Source organism: Phyllobates terribilis, unplaced genomic scaffold (assembly GCF_046119375.1).
Source record: "Phyllobates terribilis strain yellow unplaced genomic scaffold, ASM4611937v1 Scaffold_5__5_contigs__length_657084704, whole genome shotgun sequence".
Lineage (NCBI taxonomy): Eukaryota > Metazoa > Chordata > Amphibia > Anura > Dendrobatidae > Phyllobates > Phyllobates terribilis.
This window is the reverse complement of record NW_027362765.1, coordinates 442622162-442639236: the sequence shown is the minus strand read 5'-3', so window position 1 is coordinate 442639236 and position 17075 is coordinate 442622162. Positions and strand designations below refer to the sequence as shown.

The window sequence follows — 17075 nt, the reverse complement described above, 5'->3', positions numbered from 1 at the left end:
CACTCTAAAATGTTAATGTTATGGTCACTGAGAAACTTTCTCACGGCCTTGGCTTTGTGGACAGGGGCTCCATCATGCATAAAGTAATCACACTGATGTATGACCCAAAAAGTAAGCATGTGTTCTTCCAAAACAGTAATATAATTGCTTGCTTTCATAGTTACAATCTTGGGAAGGAAGTACTAACCTGCCCTGCCCATGCTTCCACTGAATGCACCCCACACCATCACACTGTCAGGGTGTTTAACAGTCTTAACTGTATATTTTGGGTCATACCGTGATATGGTACTCGGACGACGCACAACCTTTGAGCCTCCCCTGACCAGCCTGAAAGTGCTCTCATCACTAAACATCACTTTCTTCCACTCTTCAGATGTCCAATCTTGATATTTCTTACAAAAGGCCAGCCTTTTCTTCTTCATTGCTGCTGTGAGCAGGGGCTTCTTTGCGGCACAGCAACTTGGTAGACCCAGGTCCTTCTGCAGGCGGTGACGAATTGTTCTAGTTGTGATGTTCTGGAGGAGCATAGGGTACTTATTTTTTATTTCAACGGCAGTTATAGAAGGATGTGACATCACTTTACGCTTCAGAAGCTTATCAGTCCTTGGTGAAGTCTTCTTAGGTGCGCCAGAGCCTGACTTCCTCTGCGGTACCATCCCAGGAGGTAATGATGCCGCCAACCGCTTCAGTTGATAAATTGCTTCTCTTGACACTCCCAGATCTCTAGCTACAGCAATCACCGAATCCCCCTTCTCGAGCAGAGTCAAGGCACGGGATTTCTCTTTCATTTTAAGCTTCTTTCGACCCATTGTGGGAGATAATAAAAAACTGAGGGAGATAATAAAAGACTGCGTAATAGCAAAACTGGCTGAGCTGCACATAACAACCAATGAGAGTGCAGCTTTTGCTTTACCAGAGAAGTAAAAACTGAGCGTTGATTGGTTGATATTTGCAACAAAGCCAGCTTTAATATTAGACAGTTTTTTATTATCTCCCCCATTGTGTACCCTTTTAAAAAGTGAAATTATGATGTGGATTTTATACGTAAAGTTTTTTTTTTGCTGCGCAAGTGTAAAGATTTTTTTTGCCGGCACTGTAGATGAGATTTTTAATCTCATTAACTTAGCTGGTACTGTATTACTCTTCAGATTTTCTGCATGGAGAATATACACTGTGTTCATTTACCCTTGAAAGAGAGACCATCAGTTATTAAATTTATTAAAATTATTAAAGTGATAGAAAGCAGCTTTATTTTTTATGTGGCCACCTCAGTAGTGATCAGATGTCTTTTTAACATGAGGTTTTTTTTTCTTTTGAAATTGGCTGATTTAATTTTATTTCTCTTTTAAAGGAAACCACGAATGTAAAGTCAAACTTACACACGCCCTCGCACTATGTTAACAACTTGGATCGACTCGTAAAAGAGCAGAAAGAAAGGAAAAGGTTTGTTAAACCATCTAAAATTGATAAAGAAGGAATCTTTGTTTTGTACCTTTAGTAGCCAGGACAATTTTCACACTTGTGAAAGGAAAAAAAAAAAAAATCAGTTACAAAGGAAAGCACAATCCCATTAACCCCTTCACGTCACGGACAATTTTACGTTTTTGCATTTTGTTTTCTCAGAGCTATAGCTTTTTTCTTTTTCCACATAGACGTACAACGGGTGAAATAAGTATTGAACATGTCACCAATATTCCAAATAAATATATTTCTAAAGGTGCTATTGACGTGAAATGCTCAACCGAAGTCTGTAACAACTCATCCAATCCACACAGGCAAAGAAATCACCATAGATGTCCATACAGTTTTTCTTTACTGTTCTTAATAGTCCCCTTAGGAGACTTGAATCTGTGATCGTCTGATGGCTTTTGCTGTATGTAGCATTGCTGTATTTATTTATTTTACTCACTAATATAGCGCCATTAATTCCACAGCTACAGACAATATCGGCCCCGTATGTAGTAAAAATAACGGTCTCCTTTGAAGACCGGCCACAAACAGGGTTTCAAAGGATTTCCGTAATAACAAGCACAGGGGTCTTCAACAGACCCCCCCCCCCACCACCTTCTCCCCACTGTCATAACAACCCATCAGCAACCTGTGATTTCTTCACGGGCGTGCCGATGGGTGCATGAAATGACGCCCCCTCCCATGCCGGCGCATGTTAAATGCCGCTGTCAGAGCTGGACAGCGGTGTATAATAGGTCAGCAATCTCCACCAGCGATTGTTAGTCGGTGTGTGCATTTTTTACCCTTTTTTTTAACCATGTAATGTTTTATATCCTTCTCAAAAAAGTGAATAGACTCAAAAAAATTTAATAAAATGTATAATTTCTTTAATATGAGATTAAAATCAGACCAGAAGACAAAGGGAATATACACGGGAAAAAGGCACCCCACAAACTCCTTTTGGGGTGCCTTTATATGATATGTTAATCTCTTTTCCCTGTTTGAATATTGCATTGTTCATATGATGGCGTGTATTTTTACAGCTTGATTATATGGGGTTTACCCATTTGAGTTTATTTATTGTACTCATATACCCAAAAGTTTTACACGCCTATCAGCTGCTATATATTTATACCCTACGATATTTGTATTATTTTCAATCAGGTATATCATTATTATATATGTAACCCCACTTTTTTCTGGGATCATGTCTTTTTCCCGTGTATATTCCCTTTGTCGTCTTGTCTGATTTTATTCTCATATATTAAATAAATTTATAAATTTTATTCAATTTTTTTGAGTCTATTCACTTTTTTGAGGATATATTTGAGTTAGTGACTATTTATGCATTTAATACATGATATAATACACTGCTCAAAAAAATAAAGGAAACACTCAAATAACACATCCTAGATCTGAATGAATGAAATATTCTCATTGAATACTTTTGTTCTGTACAAAGTTGAATGAGCTGACAACAAAATCACACAAAAATCATCAATGGAAATCAAATTTATTAACCAATGGAGGCCTGGATTTGGTGTCACTCCCAAAATTAAAGTGGAAAAACACACCACAGGCTGATCCAACTTTGATGTAATGTCCTTAAAACAAGTCAAAATGAGGCTCAGTATTGTGTGTGGCCTCCACGTGCCTGTATGACCTCCCTACAACGCCTGGGCATGCTCCTGATGAGGTTGCGGATGGTCTCCTGTGGGATCTCCTCCCAGACCTGGACTAAAGCATCCGCCAACTCCTGGACAGTCTGTGGTGCAACGTGACGTTGGTAGATGGAGCGAGACATGATGTCCCAGATGTGCTTAATCGGATTCAGGTCTGGGGAACGGGCGGGCCAGTCCATAGCTTCAATGCCTTCATCTTGCAGGAACTGCTGACACACTCCAGCCACATGAGGTCTGGCATTGCACCAGCATATGGTCTCACAAGGGGTCTGAGGATCTCATCTCTACCTAATGGCAGTCAGGCTACCTCTGGCGAGCACATGGAGGGCTATGCGGCCCTCTAAAGAAATGCCACCCCACACCATTACTGACCCGCTACCAAACCGGTCCTGCTGAAGGATGTTGCAGGCAGCAAATCGTTCTCCACGACGTCTCCAGACTCTGTCACGTCTGTCACATGTGCTCAGTGTGAACCTGCTTTCATCTGTGAAGAGCGCCAGTAGCGACTTTGCCAATCTTGGTGTTCTGTGGCAAATGCCAAGCGTCCTGCACGGTGTTGGGCTGTAAGCACAACCCCCATCTGCGGATGTCGGGCCCTCATACCACCCTCATGGAGTCGGTTTCTAACCGTTTGTGGAGACACATGCACATTTGTGGTCTGCTGGAGGTCATTTTGCAGGGCTCTGGCAGTGCTCCTCCTGTTCCTTCTTGCACAAAGGCAGAGGTAGCGGTCCTGCTGCTGGGTTGTTGCCCTCCTACGGCCCCCTCCACGTGTCCTGGTGTACTGGCCTGTCTCCTGGTAGCACCTCCAGCCTCTGGACACTGCGCTGACAGACACAGCAAACCTTCTTGCCACAGCTCGCATTGATGTGCCATCCTGGATGAGCTGCACTACCTGAGCAACTTCTGTGGGTTGTAGAGTCCGTCTTTTGCTACCACGAGTGTGAAAGCACAACCAACATTCAAAAGTGACCAAAACATCAACCAGAAAGCATTGGTACTGAGATTTCCATCTATTGTCTACTCCATTTGCACAACAGCATGTGAAATTGATTGTCAATCAGTGTTGCTTCCAAAGTGGACAGTTTGATTTCACAGAAGTTTGATTTACTTGGAGTTATATTCTGTTGTTTGTGTTCCCTTTATTTTTTTGAGCAGTGTATTGTAGCGCTGTTGATTTATGTAATGTTTTAGTAGCTATTGAGTGAAGTGTTAAATAGGTGGGATTGGAGTTTTCTCAGTCGTTCCCCAACCCCTGCTGTACATCATCAGAATGAGGTACATGTGCGACATTTTGTGATCACTGGCACCGGCGGTGGTCTTGAATGTAAATCATTCTGCTGTTGGGCTCTTATTTTATTTTTTAACATGATCATTTATTGTGTTTTATTGTTTGTTGTGCACCAGTGTAAATGAGATGGAAAAGCGTCTACATGAAGACCTAGAGAGAGGATTGGGGTTGGCCAATGAGTGTGCGGACAGTGCAGAGGATGGGGAACTTACAGACGAGCACAGGTAAACTCTTTGGTTAATTAACCTGCAGATTATTTTTTTTCTTTTTATAAATAATGAAATATTACTAATACAATCAATTACATATTGCTAAATATTGTGACCTCTGTTTGGTCCTTTTCAGCCAAGTTTCAATGATTTGCTGATCGCAGCAGGACACAACTGCTGTCACGTCTCTAGAGCAGTCTGCACCTTATTTTCTGTATTAATATGTCACAATCCATTGCGCTATTATTCATGTTTCCAAAATTTATTTTATAGAGAATTCTTGGAGAAATTTAAATTGGTCACAAACGCTATTCCAGAACAGCATCCAGGGGAGGAAGTCTTCCATTTATCTGAATCCGGAGCGATCTTCAACCTCCGCACACTTGACTTGAAATATTCAGAAATGCCTGCTGGTTGCTTCGAGGAAAGTCTCATTTTCAGGTAAATGTTACACATGTACATATGAATGTGTGATGGGATCTCTCTTCCTGTGAAGGATTTTGCCTTTGCCCACTTAGGTTATTATTTTCCCTGAAATAATACTATGATGATGAAATATTAAATGCATTGACCTGGCTTTTAGTGCCCAAACGTGAGTAATAAAGAGCGAATTCCTCCTGATGGGGCGATCTGTAACAGATTGTGTCTGTAGGGGGAAAGGTAATCAGATTGCACACACAAAAATGATGGACATGTCACTAAATAATAATTATAGATCAAGTTATATAACATTGGTATTGTTCTGCCTAGTTCATTGCCTGAGGGGGGTACAAATGTGATCCCGGGGACTCAAAGTACACAGAAGAGAATCCCTGTGTTAAATATATTCAGGCCCAATAAAGTGTGATATGATTGTAAAACCCTATTAAATAGCATTGTATTAGTTATTTTTGTATAGTTCTTGAGTTACAGCCTGTAGTATAGTCGTGGCCAAAAGTTTTGAGACTGACACATTTTGGTTTTTACAAAGTTTTCTACTTCATTGTTTGTTTTAGATCTTTTAGTCAGATGTACTTCAGTAACCGGAAACACAATTATCAGCATTTCAGATGTTTTTAATCTTTTATCGACAAATACATCAAGTTTATGCAAATACTCATTATTTGAAGAGGTTACCCCATAGCTAAATCCTCTTTAAGAGATGGCCTGGCACATTCTGTCATTTCTTGGGTGCGCTGAAGACTTCTTCACAAGACATGCACCTCTCTTGGAAGAGGTTCCCTTGCTGAAAGAGGGCTTGGGATACTGAGAAAATGGGGATGGCCTACAATGCTACACTACAGTAAAATAATCCGCAGGAATTGTGGTGTACATTTCTGGCAGAAAGTAGCACAAATAAAAAGTGGTGTAAATTTGGACTAGACAGTCTTAAAATGCAGATATTTCAAACAATATGATAAATCTAGTCATTTTAGACTAATTTAAGTCTGTCCTGTCTAAGAATTAGACAGAATTGATATACTCACAAAAAGTTAGGATAGTTTGGCTTTTGGCCTAAATTTGTGGAAAACGTAAAAAGTTCACTTTACAGTGATATTTTATCATGACAGTCGGGCATTTAAGTAGAAGCATTTAATGGTGATTTCCTAATTACAGTCAATTTATTGAAACCAAAGCCAACAACAGTGGTGGGTATAACCCCCAACAAAAGAATGTCAATGTCTCAATAATTTGTCATGTGGCCTTGAGCATCAATTACAGCTTGACAACGACGTCTCATGCTGTTCATAAGTGGAATTATTGTCTGCTGAGACATGATATCCCACTCTCCTTGAAGGGCAGCCCTCAGGTCATTGAGGTTCTGGGGTACGGAGTTACGAGCCTCTACACGGCGACTCACTGATCCCATAGGTTTTCTATGGGATTCAGGTCTGGAGAAAGTGCAGGCCTCTCCATTTGAGGTACCCCAGTCTCCAGCAGCCGTTCCCTAATGATTTACCTCGATGAGCTGGAGAATTGTCATCCGCGAAGTTGAAATTAGGCCTGTGTTAATGAAGAGGCACAATGACTGGATTAATGAGGTTATTCAAGTAGTAGGGGCTTGTCACAAAGTTTTAGGGCAGTTCTGCATTGACTCGACATACCTGCCCACACTAACACCACCAAAGGCTCATCTGGTGACAACAGTGGCTGATGCATAGCGCTCTACTTGATGTCTCTAACATCGTTGGCGGCCATCATTTCTGCTCAGCGTGAATTGACTTTCATCAGTTAATGGGGTTTTCCCACGAACAAAAGTTCATTTTAATCAATAGATCTTGTAATAATAATAACTTCCACAATTGGATGTGTATAAATAAAATGTTCCTGTGCTGAGATAATCTTATAAATGTGCCCCTACTGTGTAATGGCTGTGTCTGACTGTACAGGAACAAGGTCTGATCATACCACATCTCCTGGGCAAAAGAGAGTATACAGACAGGACAGCAGGGGATCGTAGCTTATTGTTTCTTTGAGGTAAAACATTGTTTAAAAACAGGCAGGGAAATGTTTTACCTTACAAAAAAATTCAGCTGTGATCCCGTGCTGTAATATCTGTAGACTCTTTTGCTTCCCCCCTGCCCAATAACAATAACTTCTAATTGTGGAACTTATTATTATTCCAAGATCTATTGATTAAAATGAACTTTGTTTATGGGAAAACCCCCAGCACTGAGGCCCACAGGTCCCTTGTCCAGCATATCATAGTAACATAGTTTGTAAAGCCGAATAAAGACTTGCGTCCATTAAGTTCGACCTGTTAGTTCTGTAATTACTAAAGTTGATCCAGAGGAGGGCAAAAACCTCAAATGATTTAGCCAATCTTCACCTGAGGAAAAATTCCCTCCCGACTCTGAAACCAGCAGTCAGAATAAATCCCTGTATCAACCTACTATTTTATATTATTTTTAAGTATATGCTGAAATCTGCCTGGTATCTAGAAATGCATCCAGTCCCCGCTTGAACTGGTGTAGTGAATCTGACATTACAGTCTCCTCACTCAGTGAATTCCATATTCTCACTGCTCTTACCGTAAAGAACCCCTTCCTATGCTGGTGCTGAAACCTTTTCTCTTCCAGTCTTAGTGAATGCCCTCTTGTTACCGTAATATCCCTCCTTTTGAACAAATCCCGGGCAAGATCTCTATACTGTCCCCTAACATATTTGTACACATTTATTATGTCCCCCCTCAACCTTCTCTTTTCCAGGCTGAATAGTCCTAGTTTTGCCAACCTCTCTGGGTATTGCAGTCCCTCCATTCCCTTTATTAATTTTGTTGCCCTCCTTTGTACCTTTTCAAGCTCATTTATATCCTTTCTATATATTGGGGCCCATAACTGAGCACAGTATTCCAAGTGTGGTCTGACCAGTGCTTTGTACAGTGGAAGAACAATGTTCTCATCCTTTGCAGCTATACCTCTTCTGATACATCCCATTACCCTGTTTGCCCTTACAGCAGCGGCCTGACTTTGGGCACTCCAATTTAGTTTGCTATCAATCAAGATGCCCAAGTCCTTCTCCATCTCTGAATTCCCCAATGATTTCCCATTCAGTGAGTACTGGTGACTTCCATTTTTCCTTCCCATATGTATGACCTTACATTTCTCCTCATTAAACCTCATTTGCCATTTAATGCTCCACCTACCCAGATTATCCAAATCCCTCTGTAGGTCTGCACTGTCCTCTTTTGTATTAATTGTTTTACATAACTTTGTGTCATCTGCAAATATTGATATTTTACTATTTATCCCGTTGACTATGTCGTTAATAAAGATATTAAATAACATTGGGCCTAGTACAGAGCTCTGTGGTACCCCACTAGTGACGCTTACTCAATCTGAGAATATTCCATTTATAACCACCCTCTGCCTTCTATCCTTTAGCCAGTTAGCTACCCACTTGCAGACATTTTCCCCCAGCCCCATCATTCTCATTTTGTATACCAACCTATTATGTGGCACGCTATCGAACGCTTTTGAGAAGTCGAGATACACGACATCCACTGGTTCCCCCTGATCTACTCGAGAGCTAACCTCCTCGTAGAAGTCAATCAGGTTTGTTTGGCAGGAGCGATTCCTCATAAATCCATGTTGGTTCGGGATTAAAAGATTATTAGCATCAAGATGCTCCGTAATTGCCTCTTTAATGAAGCTTTCAAAAATTTTGCCCACAACGGACGTCAGACTCACCGGCCGATAGTTTCCGGCGTCACTTTTCGCTCCCTTTTTGAATATTGGCACTACATTCGCCTGTCGCCAATCAAGTGGCACAGACCCAGTCTCAACAGAGTCCTTAAATATAAGATATAACGGTCTGTCTATCACATTACTTAGCTCCCTTAGTACCCGTGGGTGTATGCCATCAGGTCCTGGTGATTTGTTTATTTTAATGTTACTGAGGCGTTTCTGTACCCCAGCTTGGGTTAGATTTGTCATACTTAGTGGAGGATTAAGCTTGTCACTTCTCATTTCTCCTGTTAGTTCTATTTCCTTTGTGAAAGTTGTCGAAAAAAAATTATTTAATAGATTAGCTTTATCCTCATCTTTCTCTATGATTTTGCCTTCATCACTTTTTATCGGTCCAATATTATCCGATTTAATCCTTTTACTATTTATATACGTAAAGAACAGTTTGGGATTTGATCTACTTTCCCTAGCAATACGTCTCTCTGTTTCCTCCTTCGCTATTTTTATTTGTTTTTTACAGGTTCTCGTTTTTTCCTTGTAACACATTAGTGCCTCCTTACTGTTTTCCTGTTTTATTCTCTTGAATGCCTCTTTTTTGCTATTTAACGCCCCTTTTACGTTCTTGTTCAACCATATTGGTTTCCTCTTATTTCTGGCCCTTTTATTCCCATACGGTATATACCTCTCGCACTGAGTATTCAGAATTCTTTTGAAGGTTTCCCATTTACTATTCGTATTCCTTTGATTAAGTACTTTGTCCCAGTCCATAAGTTGAAGGCTTTCTTTCAGCTGATCAAACTTCGCCCTCCTAAAGTTTAATGTTTTTGTTGTTCCCTTATTGATAACCCTACTGAAGGGCATTTTGAAGTCGATAATATTATGGTCGCTATTACCTAGGTGCCCCCCTATCTGTACCTCAGTTATTCTATCAGGCCTATTAGTCAATATTAAGTCCAACACGGCCTTCCCTCTCGTTGGTTCCTGCACTAGTTGGGAGAGATAATTATCCTTAATATTTGTCAAGAACCTTTTTCCTTTCTGAGATCTACAGGTTTCTGTTTCCCAGTCAATATCCGGGTAGTTGAAATCCCCCATTACAATCACTTCATTATGTTTTGCTACTTTGTTTATTTGTCCTAATAGCAGATTCTCATTCTCCTCTGTTATATTTGGTGGCTTATAGCAGACCCCCAGTAATATTTTATTATTATTTTTTGCCCCCTCTATCTTTACCCACATGGACTCGACCCCCTCTTCTCCCTCTCCCTATATCTTCCCTTAGTCTGGGTTTTAGACATGACTTTACATATAAGCAGACTCCTCCGCCTTTCCCCTGTTTCCGGTCCCTTCTAAATAAACTATAATCTAATAAATTTACCGCCCAGTCGTAGCTATCGTCTAGGCAAGTCTCTGTTATACCTACGATGTCATACCTCTCCTCCGATATAAGCGCCTGCAGCTCATCCGCCTTATTGGTCAGGCTTCTTGCGTTGGTCAGCATGCAAGATAAAACTTTGGGGTTATTTAGCATCCTATTCTTCTCTAACGATCTAACTGTACTATCCCCACCCCCATCTCCACCCTCATTATATTCACTTCTCCCCTTCCCCCTTGCTTGCCTCACATCCCACCTATTTCCTTGGTCCCCCCCCCCCCCCCCGTCTCTAGTTTAAAAACTCCTCCAACCTATAAGCCATCTTCATCCCCAGCAACGCTGCACCCTCCCCATTGAGGTGCAGCCCGTCTCTACGGTAGAGCCTGTAGCCGACCGCGAAGTCGGCCCAGTTCTCCATGAACCCAAACCCTTCTGCCTTGCACCAACTCTTTAGCCACTTATTCGCCTCCCTAACTTCCCGTTGGCGCTCCTGTGTGGCTCGCGGGATTGGTAGTATTTCTGAGAAAACTACCTTGGACGTCCTTGCCCTAAGCTTCCTACCTAGGTCCCTGAAATCATTTTTAAGGACCCTCCATCTACCACTCACTGTCATTGGTGCCGATGTGGACCATGACCGCTGGGTCTTCGCCAGCCCCACCCAGTAACCTGTCAACCCGATCCGCGATGTGCCGGACTCGAGCGGCTCCGGCCAACATGGACGTCATTCTAAATATGGGGATACAGTCAGTATATATATATATACACAAGTACAAAACACAATTATTTATATATAGGTGTATGGACGGGGATCATGCAATCCATAGATGCTCCCTGGCCCATGCAAGACGATGACGCCTGGGCCCGGTGGTGTGGTCTGGTACCTTGTAGGTCGCCTAGCACGCAGACAACGCTGATGCAAGCAGTTTAGAGTGGTCGGACGTGATACTTTGGTGCTTCCCACCTCCCTTAAGGCTATGTGCCCACGTTGCATTTATGAAGCAGAAAATTTCTGCTGCATAAATGCAAGTCCTCTCACGGAAAAACGCATGCGGAATTCCGCACGCGTTTATCGCGCATTATTCGCGCGTTTATCACGCGTTTTCCACATGCGGAATTGCCTTGCGTTTTTTATGCATTGGACAAAGGCAATTCCGCTTGCGGAAACGCAAAATTAAATGACATGCTGCGGATTTTTGAACGCGGCATAAACGCTGCGGAAAAATCCGCAGCATGTGCATAGAACTTGCGGAATCCCATTGGGGAACATGGGGTGCGGATATACATGCGTTTTTCAAGCGTTTACGCTGCGGAAAATCCGCAGCATATACGCTTGAAAAATGCTACGTGGGCACGCAGCCTAAATGTGCCTGGAGTTGTGTGGCAATCAGTATCTGATTCCGGAGGGCATTGTTAACAATGAAGCGGTTATCAGTGTGGGATGTGGCTAAAGGACGACCACTTCTCTGCCTTCCTGCGACTCTTCCAGTCTCTCTTTATCTCTGTTGCACCCTGCTGAAGACACTCTGACACTTCCCAGTGGCCACTTCCGTCTGAGAACATTCTTCTTGAAGCCTTACAATGGCGAGGTACCCTTGTTCACACTTTGACATCATGAGACCAAACAAGACGACACCTTAAAATTGATAATCATGAGGAGGAGGACTGTTTAATACCAATTCTAATTGAACCCTGAAATTTATTGGCCAATTTGTGGATCAAACATCTGTTGTGAATTTTGTCATTCAGCTCCTTGTTAGAGAACAGCAAGTTGTGCAAAAAGTACTGAAACATTGAACAGTTGGACATGTGCCTTCAAGGTTTAGAGACCGTCGCATTATGTTCACCTGAAAAGGTTAGAAGGAAGTTTAGGATCATCTTGAAATTTCACCCGAAAGCCAAATATCCCTATCTTTTTGTGACTAGTGTAGGTATGCCCTAGCGTTTTAATCGTGACAAGTGCTGCAACCCTATAATCAGCTGGTATTGATTTTTATTATACTCGTTATATGGCACCATATGCTTCTGCCTCGCTTTACAGACATGATCATCACTGTCCCCATAGAGAATATAGATTGAGAGCCCCAATCAGTAGGTATTTGGAGTGAGAGAGGAAACCTATACAAACTCTTTGCTGATGTCCTTGGTGGGATGTGCGCGTCAAGGCAACAATGCTAACCACTGAGCCACTGTGCTGCCCAATACTTACATTGGGCGTGTGGAGCATTGATGCATTAAGTAGTGATGCTAAGGACTGGTTATTTCCACTGTGGCGAAAGTGAAGTTGCACCCTGCATTCAATGAATAGGGGTGAGCCAGAAGAAAAGTGTTTTTTTTTTTGTTTTTTTTTTTGTAGCATTTCTGTATAGTGAGAGGTGGATCCTTATCTATATATCAAAGTAAAGCGTAAAATACAGTTGTTCAAATCAGACCCTCCATTATAGGGGCACCACACTTAAGTATTGCATAGCTTTGTCACATCGCACCAAATGTTCAGTGACAATCACTTAATGAAATCTGTGTCTGGATATCGCAATTAGATGCTTGTTATGCTGCAGACAGGTTCTCCTCTGTGTTCTTCTCACGACGTCCACCTAATGCTTTCATCACGTCTTCAGTTCTGTGTGTATATAGATATAGATTGGTAGCTATTTTTTTCAATGACTCTAATCTAAATTGTTCTCTCTTCCAATCAGCTCTGCTCAAGAAAATCAAATCACGTTGGCCATGGAGGGTTTTTTGACTTTTTTGTATCGATATAGAAAATGTCCTGATTTTCTAATGAGATGGATGTTCCAGGTAAGAGATAGTTTCCACTTCTATCTAACCAGCGCATATTTAGGATATATGACTGAAGATTGATTCCCTCATCCCCATATAACACTTACACATGCTTTAATTAACTTTTATGGTTATTGGCATCTTCACATATGGATGAAAGTTGTTTTTTTTTTTGCATATATATGTAATATTGTACAAATTGGCTAATGGCAGAATCAAGTACTACAGCAGACTTGGGAGGGGGGGGTTTCCAGCTCACCAACTTCCTAGGAAGTTTCTCCAGAAGTGCACTGATCCAGAAAGGACTTGTGTTGGTGCAAGTTGAGCAAAGGCAAAAAAATGAAGAATGATGCATCCAGCACTGGAAATCTGGAGAACTTCTCTGGATTTCCAGTGCTGGATACAGCAGACTTGGGTATGAGGATGCTGAGTTCATGAGGGGGGAACTGGTGCGCTGCTATCTGTATATGCTCGGCCTATGCAGAATAATAGGCTCATACCTAGGATTCAGTTGTATTCTTTGATATTCCAAAGACATACTGATAGGGAATTTTAGATTGTGAGCCCCAATGGGGAAAGTGCCCATAATGTATGTAAAGCTCTGTGGAATTAATGGCGCTATATAAGTGAGTAAAATAAATAAGTATTTTAATTTTGCTAATAAAAATTATTTGGGCAAATAGTCCATTGGGGAAAAAAAAATTTTTTTGCTTATCGGCACAAATTTTGTATCTACGATATAAAAATATTACGTCTAGCAATGTAAGTACAATACTTGTGCAGAGTTTTGTTTTTTTTTCAGCTCATTCTAAAAGATAATTGCTAATTTCTATATATATATTTTTACAGATGATTTCTGTACATCCATCATATGCAGTTTCCGTTAAACTTCTGCACACAATGATAGAAATTTCTTGCAATAATCGTAAGTATTAATATTAAGTGTTTTTTCTTTACCCATGAAAGTAAAGGACAATGTTATTGATTTCAAATGTGCTCTTTTATGGTTGCATGACCAACCAAATTTTGGCGTTGTTCTCGTCTGTTTTCGGACAATGCATTTGTCTGTTCCATTTTTAGGGAGCAAATGGAATTGAGGTCCAAGCGGATCCTTCGCACAACTGAGGCAAACGGAAGCAGAGGGACCCCCTTTATTATTATGAGGTCATTCTGAGTTTAAATGTGTCCAAATGTATTTTAATTTTGTCCTCCACTCGGGCAACCCATTCTCAATTACTATACTCCCCCATGGAAAATTACTTTATCTCCCCTCCGGCATCAGTGCATTCCAGCAATGCCGGGGCTTCTTCAATGTTATGTCATGTGTGCCCTGCAGCCAATCAACGGCCGGTAATGGGCCACTTCACTCTCGCCTCCTTTGGAAGTGAGAGAGCGGCTGCTGTTTTACTTGCTCCAGATTGTCATTTGCGTCCAAAAGTAAGTGTGAGTGAAGTGGCCGCGGATTGACTGTAGAGATCACATGGCGTAACGTCACGGGGAGGGAGTACAGACTAACTATTCTCCCACATGGAGAGTAATAAGACCAAGTAGTGGACAGTCCCTTTAATTTTAGTTTTTAGAATGGAAGAAAAAGTTCCGCATACTGCTCTATTTCTAAAAAAAAAAAACTTTTATAGTTTAATCCAGACAGAGTCCATTATCCAAGGGGCCCTGCTGCTTCCTTTTGCATCAATTACGCAACAGATCTGTGTTTGACATTAATTCCGTTTGTCTATTCCTAAAAACGGAACAAACAAATGGAATTTGAAATTGCAAGTGTGAACGTAGCCTTACCTGTGTTCAGTATAAGTTGAATTTCAGACACTAAAAAAATAAACGGGATTGTATTTTCCAGCTTTTACTTTTTACTGAATTGTCTTCACATTAAAAAAAAAATAATAATATTCCAATATAGTATTTGGAATGTTTAGAGCCTCTTTAATTGTCTTTTTGTAAAATCAGCTTACATTTTTATTATTTAAATAAAATATCTCCTTCCAACAGTTTCAAATCTGCATGAAAAACCCTGGGTGCCATCGTTGTTGGATATCGCTACAGTGTTTGCAAATATGGGGATTCACTTTGACACGCTCTTCCCTCTCCCACACATCTTGCCCTCATTTGGTTCCCTGGACTTGGTGTAAGTGCTTAATTATGTAGTTAAAAATCATGCATCTGTTTTAAAAAGTAATAATGCGTAGCATCAGGGATGGCTTTCTATAAATGTAAGCCACTATATCAAAGGAAGTCTTGGGCTTAGTACCCACGAAGCAGAAATGCAGCTGATTTTTTCTGCATCTCCCTGGCAGGAAAAACGCATGTGGATTTTACATGCGTTTTTCCTGCCAGGTAGAAGCGTTAGTCAAGCGTTTTTGCATGCATTTCTGCATGCGGGTTTTCAAGCGCTTTTCCAAGCGATTTTAGCATCACTTGGAAAAGTGCTTGACAACTTAGTCACACTATATAAATCCATGCAACCGACATGGATATGGATTTATATAGTGTGACCAAGTTAATAGTTAAAAGAATAAAAATGGTTAAAAAAAAGACAAAAAAAAAATCATACTCGCCTTCTGATTGCTCCCGGTCTTCTCTCCGGTGCATCCGGTGTCTTGGGCGCCTCGCGGTGGTGTAAAAGGACCTTCCATGATGTCATTTAATCACGTGACAGGTCGTGCGACCGCTGATGTCAGGAAGGTCCTTTTACACCATTGCGAGCCACCGGGGAGCCAGGATGCATCGGAGAGAAGACCGCGGGTCATTGGAAGGTAAGTATAATGTATATTTTTTATTTTAAATTCTTTTTTTATTTATTTATTTATTTTTTTTAACTGGTACTATGGTACCCGGGTCTGGAGGAGAGTCTCCTCTTCTCCAGGACCGGGTACCATCCACGCATTGAATCTCTTAATATCCGCATGTGCACATGTAGTCATGCAATATTAAGCGATTCAATTAGAGTCAATGGCGGCAATTATGCCACGTTTCCGCAAAAATAATGGACATGCTGTGGATTTTTCCGCAATGATAATCCGCAGCGTAGATTTCCGCAGCATGTGTACAGCACATGCGGATTATCATTGGGGACCTTGGGGCATGTATTACCAAGCGTTTTTTAATCGTTTTCGCTGCGGAAATTCCGCAGCAAAAACACTTGAAAATCCCAGTGGGCATGCAGCCTAAAAAGCAACATGCCTAGGAGATACTGCCTGAGCTACTCCCCCTAGACTGACAGGTCTCTGCCTGTTCACATATAGGGAATGTAGGGAACAACAAGCGCAATAAGGTCTCATCCAAGGGAGGAATATATGTTAGGTGAAAAATAAGGAACTGATCACCTATCGGGGTTGTATTAACCCACAACGAAGGATTCAAGATGTATCAGCTGCTGCAGCACGCACATAACGGGAATCCTGTTGTACCGAACAATTGGTGGGAGAATGAGGGCGATAGTCCGCACTGCCAATGTGAATGCCAAGAAACAGCAATGTGGGTTCATGCTGTTTTTTTCTCTACTAGTTTGGATATTGGCCCAACTTCTTCCTCAGGAGAGCCACAGTATTCAAGTATACTGTTGTTCTCCTGAGGAAGAAGTTGGTCCAACGAAAGGCATAGAGAATAAACCGCATGAACCTACATTGCTGTTTCTTAGTCCGCTCTGCCAATTTGGGTACCATCTTCCTCATTCTGGCACCAATTGTTCGGTACAACAGGATTTCCGTTCGTTGGGTGCTGCAGCAGCTGATCCATCTTGAATCCTTCGTTTTGGGTTAGTGCAACCCCGATAGGTGAGCAGCGCCAACTATTGCCCTCATTCTCCCACCAGTTGTTAAGCACATATAGGGAGAGACCTGTGAGTCAAGGGAAGTGGGGTTGGGTAAAACCACCAGGGACCTGTCTTGGAGTCACCTGGCAGCTTTTCAAACTACGGCCCTGAGAGGGCATGTAAGTCTCTGTTCACACTTTGCGATTTTGCTGCATTTTTTCCACAGGCAAAACCTGCTCTTGGCAGTAAAGAAGCAGGTTTTGCTGCATTTTTGTCATGTACAGTGCATGCTGATGAAGTTTAGTACATAAAAAAAAACATGATTCAACTTACTCAGGATTTTGCACTAAAACCAGATA

General features: G+C 41.5%; 1 protein-coding gene across 2 annotated transcripts in view; it reads left to right on the top strand.

Annotated features, from left to right (window-relative positions):
- SLF2 (SMC5-SMC6 complex localization factor 2) overlaps window positions 1-17075 on the top strand; it is a 45715-nt gene that overhangs the window by 16188 nt on the left and 12452 nt on the right. For both annotated transcript variants that reach the window (XM_073685304.1, XM_073685305.1), the window contains exons 5-10: window positions 1352-1443; window positions 4539-4646; window positions 4905-5072; window positions 12866-12968; window positions 13800-13875; window positions 14955-15090. In XM_073685304.1, coding sequence (XP_073541405.1) covers window positions 1352-1443; window positions 4539-4646; window positions 4905-5072; window positions 12866-12968; window positions 13800-13875; window positions 14955-15090 — 683 coding nt within the window. The remainder of the gene's footprint in view (window positions 1-1351; window positions 1444-4538; window positions 4647-4904; window positions 5073-12865; window positions 12969-13799; window positions 13876-14954; window positions 15091-17075) is intronic.